General features: G+C 42.6%; 1 protein-coding gene across 1 annotated transcript in view; it reads left to right on the top strand.

Annotated features, from left to right (window-relative positions):
• Window positions 1-5,563: 5,563 nt before the first annotated feature.
• tpcn3 (two pore segment channel 3) overlaps window positions 5,564-5,973 on the top strand; it is an 18,824-nt gene continuing 18,414 nt past the window's right edge. Inside the window, exon 1 of the mRNA XM_070922445.1 lies at window positions 5,564-5,748. Within this exon, the coding sequence (XP_070778546.1) occupies window positions 5,665-5,748 (84 nt within the window). The 5' untranslated portion in view covers window positions 5,564-5,664. The remainder of the gene's footprint in view (window positions 5,749-5,973) is intronic.

Consider the following 5,973-nt stretch of genomic DNA (forward strand, 5'->3'; position numbering starts at 1 on the left):
ACCTGGACTTTATTCTTTGATTCATCCAGATAATCGGAACTCAAACTCCTGTTCGTGACAACATAAACTGCAGACGAAGACATTCAAAATGGATATTTCTGTTTTGAGTTCTGTTACAGCTCCACCCTGTGGAACGATGGAGTATTGCAGTTGATTTCCAAATCTTTTTAAAAATATAAATTGATGCTGCATGTGTAAAGTTATCTCTCTGAAGTTTGGGTATCACCATCAATACCAGCCTTCTCTCATATTATAACAGATTTGCTTGTAACAAACAGAAAGAAGAAGATAAAACCTGAACAAAGTCTGGATTCAATCAAGGCTTCACTTCAGTTTCTCATCCGACTACAAACACATCATGTCTGGATTTTGGTGGAAAGTCAGAACCCAATGTTTTATTTTGTATATTGTTAATGTACAAAAATTATGTTTGATGATTATTAATGTGTAAAAAAATAGATAGATAGATAGATAGATAGATACATGGGAGATGTTATAGTCATCAATTATTTATGTAAAACGATTGGAAGTACACAGGAAAATAATCCTGACTCTCTTGTTTTTGTTGGAAAACAAATAAATCATGTTTTTTGAGGCCAAATGAAGAAATAAAGGCAGTTTGCAAAATCAGTGTCTGACTCCGTAGTTTTCTCTGGGCCCCCAGCTAATCTGACCAGTGATGATATGTTCAGCCGCTGGCTGTCGAGGTGGTGTCCATCAAACGATGTGGGCTTTGTAGACAACTGGTCTAATTAGGAGACACGGCATTCATCCATTCAAGATGATTCGTTTATTAGACGTATTTGAAGGAAACAGATTCATTCAACTTTAAAGCAGTGCATGCTCATCTTATTTCCCTTTCAATCTCAATCATTGGGAATCGGGGCTGGACTGGGACAAAAAAATTGGCCCTGGCATTTTTGCCTCTGTTCTTAATAATCAGGAAGAACAACTGCATAGAACCGACAGCAGGCACGCCAAAGGTAGTTACAAGAAATGACCAGCAGGTGTCGCTCTGCGTGAACCTCCTCACCAAAAGCTCTGTACACTCAATGTCTCAAAACGTTTATATAAATGTGGATGTGTTGACAGCTAGACAAAACAGAAAGGTGTGTATAGATAGGCGTTCATGCAGTGGATGATCTACAGAGGCAGTGAGCATCAAGTGAAGCTTCAACTGCTGTGCATTAAATGTGAACGTCTCATCCAGGCAGGATCAGTTAGAGTGGAGCAGCTCTCACTGGACTGTAGCCCCCATCAGCTGTGATCACATGGAGCCCCTTGATAACTGGCGAAACACTGGTTAGAGATTCATCTTATCTGGTACGGTCTCGTAAAAAGAGCCTCATGGTTGTCGTGTCGACTCAAGCAGACTGACTACATTTGTACTTTTGCCAAATCGCTGAGTAAGAAGAAACGGGGCATTGGAGCTTTGCAGCCCATATATTATCATTTAGCACAACTACGTCTGTAGCTGCTGTCCATGCATACCTTACCTGATAGAATCTGTATGTCTGCCTGTGTTCAAACACTTGTTTAAATATACAATTGACACATATTCAAAAAGTATTTTAATTCATTCAAAAGTGAACATCAACACTGAACACTGAGCACCAAACAGGGTTTTAAAATAAAGACGTGTAAATGGAAAACCTGTTGAAAATGACTGTTTGAGTCCAGACCAAACAGACCAAAGAGTGAAGCCCATGTAGAACTCTGAATGCATCACGCACGCTCATCTGGAGCCTGACAAATGGTGAGGGTACATCAACAAGATCCAACACATATACATCATTTAGTAGAAAACAAGAGTTCTTTCAGGAGTGGTACATCTGCAGCCAGGGCCAGAACCAGTTTTCTTATCAGGTGTCAGCAGGCCAAGGCCCCTGCCATCGTCTAGCATTTACTTGGCAATGCATCTGGCCCTCATGTCCAACCTTGCAAGTGGAGGACCCACAAGGCCGTGGCCCCATGTCATCCCTTTGTTTTTAGCCAGACCTGGCTCCAGGAGAGGGTCCCGGTCTCCCTAATCTGGGCGAGGTATCTTGAATCCAAAGATGCCCCTCCGTATAGGTTCAGGAAACCACTCTCAATCTGGACCAATTTTCCTGTGTGGCCCGACTAGGAGCTATTTTCTCAAACAACACAGCTCCCAGGGTCATGGGGGAATGAACAGCCCTCCACCGGACTGGAGGATCCGCGCTGGAGACTGGAAACTCTCAGGTATGAACAGACAGCAAGAGCTCACACACTGTTTCTCTGTCACACTGTCGAGCTGAGGACTGTTGGTTCACAGTCTGTACCAACAGTGAAGACAGTAACTGATGTGCTGAGAGTCCCTGTCCCCTCTGAGACTAAAATCAGACCAGGATCTGGTGCTGATTTGATTTCTTGACGCCTACGACACACATTCTTTACCTGTTACTCGAGTTACGTCACGTAATGCTGAAATTCAACTGTGGCAACAGACAATAATGGAGTTTCAGTGTTTCCTGAAACATAAATGAAAATGATGTGATTGGTCATTATTGAAGTTTGTCCCGCCTCCACCTACTGATTCTGCATACCTCCTACTAATAATTAATATTAGTAAAATGATTATTACTTCAATGATTATTCGATTATCAGAACTGTAACCAATTTTCTGTCGATCGTTTAATGAATGAATTGTTTTGTTGCAGCTCTATTTGAAGTAGTAAATCTCTGTACATGACTGGATGCAGGAGAGAGAACTGAACCACCTTGATGGACCATCAACATATCAGTTGATTTTTTTTCACTCTATTGTTTTTTTTACTTTATTACAGATAGGATGAATATGTGTAGAGTTTTTAGGACAACAGTTCCCATCATGCTTTGGGTGATGTAAACAGGAAATGCAATGTTCCCATGGAGTCAGTGGACTGTCTATATTTCTTTACATTTTGGTGAATCTGCACCATGAAAAGTCACGCTGCATTAACTACTGGCAGTTCCTGTTTGCACTGTAACCGTGGAAACGGATTACTCTGATACTGAAGTCTGAATTGTATGATTATGAGGCATTGTGAGAAGTTTTAATAAGTGTCTCTATGATTTCCAGCAGATTCATGGACGTTTAAATCCACATCAGATGAACCGTGTTGGAACTGTGCCCTTTTTATTCAGAGGGACCAACTGAAGGTTGGTTGAAGGTGACTGAACGATATTGGACTCGTTCCACTTCCTGCTTGTTTCTGCGCGTTTTGCCTTCAGTCTGGTCTTCAGCAGTGAAACACACGATCATGCCATTATCACACCATTCTTCCCCGTTTGGATCTGAAGTGGAGGAAAGGGCCAATTTGTTGTGTCCAGTTCGGGCATTACAGCTGTACATTGAGGCCACGCCAAGCTTTAGGTGCTCAGAGCAGTTTGTCTGCTACAAAGGGAAAAACAAGGCATGGGCCCTGTGTAAGCAAAGGCTCTCCCACTGGGTTGGTAGGTAGCAGGTAGACCTGCCCCTTCAGATCTATCTGTCATTCTACCAGGTGGGTGCCACTATCAGAGATCTGTGCGGCACCTTGGGCAGCACCTTGCACCTTCTCAGGGTTTTATCGTCTTTTATGTTCTGGATCTCGACCAGTAGGCGGGTGTCTGTTTCCTTGAGACTCTGCTGGTACGAATCATCCACTTTGTTTAGTGCGTCTGGCAGTCAGGAAGGAATGAAACGGAAGGGAGGTTACGTAGGTAACTACGGTTCTGTGAATTCCTGGATCAGAATCGAGAAGATTCGGAGAGGCTGAGTGTCGACGACCACGTGGTATTTCTACTTGGCACAAGCAGGTAGCCTCCATGTCACGCACGTGACTTTGTTCACGGCGAGCGCGAGGAGATTATCCACTTCCTGCAGTCAGGGAGGAATGAAACAGAACCATAGTTACCTTCGTAACTTCAGTGATTCGGAGTTTGGAGAGATTGGAGTTGCTGAGAATCACTGGACTGGGGGCAGTAAGCAACCAAGTACATCTACCTGTAGTACTGTACTTATGTACAATTTTGAGGTACTTGTACTTCACTGACTCAAATGTATACATATATTTTAACGTCAGTTTTACATCTGGAAGTTGAATAAATAAAGACATTACCACCCTGAACACAGTCAGAGTGAAGCTGCAGATCAGATCTGAGCGTCCGACGGCAGAGTGACCAGCAGGAGGCAGCAGATCCACACAAACACTGGCACAAATATTCAAAATGGAGACAAACATTGAAGACTTCAGATCAAACGTGTTTCATTAAAACTTCAGTCAAGAAAAGTGTCTGAATCCTCTGCAGCTGTTCAAACCCATAAATACATGAGAGAATGATGTGACTGGTGGCTTTAAACACAACTGACAGACGGGTTAAAAACACTGTGCAGCAGCTGTTATTTTAAATAACTCCTATTTAAATTACAATTCATGTCATAATAAGTTCACACTATAAAAATGTCAGAACTTGCTCAGCTGAAGGTTTTTGAAATTCCACCCTAAAATAAATTTCACAGAATATTGAGTGTGAGAATCAAACATGTACTACAAAAAGTGATGGTTTTGCTTTTCATGAAAATACTACAAACCTTTAATTTCAGTGTTTCAGGAACTTCCGGTTTGACTCAGCTGACTTTGTTTTGGTTGAACTTTGTAGTTTTTGACTTTAATGATTTTTTAATGATTTTATTTTTATTCTTATTTTACCTTTTATATTCTACATATTTGTTGTCACAACAATAGCACCTTCAAACCACGGCAAATTCCTTGTAATGTTTGTTACTTGGCAATAAACTTTTATTTTCACATAAATAAGAATGTATTTCCTGTTCGTTTCATGAAGAAACTGAGAGAACAAATGTAAATGTTAAATCATCAGATTCATCAGATCAGCATCCGACTTCAGACTTCAGTCACAACAGAGAAGCTAAAGCTTTGAACGGAAACACTTTTTACAGTGTTGAGCCCTGGTGACGTCATCGGCTCGGTGACGTCACTGTGAAATCTGTTTTAAGGTGGATTTTTCCTTTAACGTGTCTCCTGCAGATGAACAGGAACGACGTCGTTAATCTGAAAACAATAACTTCCGTTTATATTTCCAGTCTTTAAATGTCTCTCTGTTTCCTTTGTCCCGCGGCTGTGAGTCACATGACGCCTCGTGTTGCCTCCACTGCCCCCGATTAAAGTCGGAAAAACTGCAACAAAAAGCTTCATTCAGTCAAACAGAAACAACTTGACACGAGGGACCCCCGGGGGGGGTCACGAGGTACATCTGGGGGGTCGTGAGATGAATACAAATAAATAAAATCAACAAGTGTGATGTCACTTTTGTTTTATTTATCTGCCTTTTTTAAACATGTTCCCACGTCACTGCCTGTGATCGTCCCTATTTCCTCCGGCCCCTGAAGGCAGCACGGGTCCTGGTTTATGAGAGCAGGACAAACAGCAGCTCGGATCAGTTCGGGGTCGGACCGGAGCCTGACGGAGGTGAACTGTCGGTGTGCAGCGGAGAGGAAGACATGTGATGCGGATCCTCACAGATGGTGACGTTTACAACAGAAGCTGAGACGTTTGGACTTTTGTCCCGCAGAGACACAGAGTCTGGAAACCCTCCGAGTGGCGGTCAAACAACTTTTTGGAAGTAGTTTTGGGAAGAGTTGAGTCGGAAGTTGGAGAGATGAAGAGCGAGGACATTCCTGATGAGGCTGCAGGAAAAGGAAAAGGAATTCCGAACGGAGGGAATCCTGCAAAGAGCAAAGAGGTGAGAGACAGACTGCAGTCAGCTGATGGACACGTCCGTGTCTCTCACATGACGGCAGTAAACTGATGGACTTCTGTCCCTCCTGCACCATAAAGCAGTGAAACAGCGGAGACACTGATCAGTCATGTGTCCTGCTTCATTAGCTGCACCTCTGCACTCACTTCATCCAGCATTAAGTCTTTTCAAAACACGACTGAAATGATTAATCGATTATCTGAATAGTTG

This window comes from Enoplosus armatus, chromosome 2, assembly GCF_043641665.1.
Source record: "Enoplosus armatus isolate fEnoArm2 chromosome 2, fEnoArm2.hap1, whole genome shotgun sequence".
NCBI classification, from domain to species: domain Eukaryota; kingdom Metazoa; phylum Chordata; class Actinopteri; order Centrarchiformes; family Enoplosidae; genus Enoplosus; species Enoplosus armatus.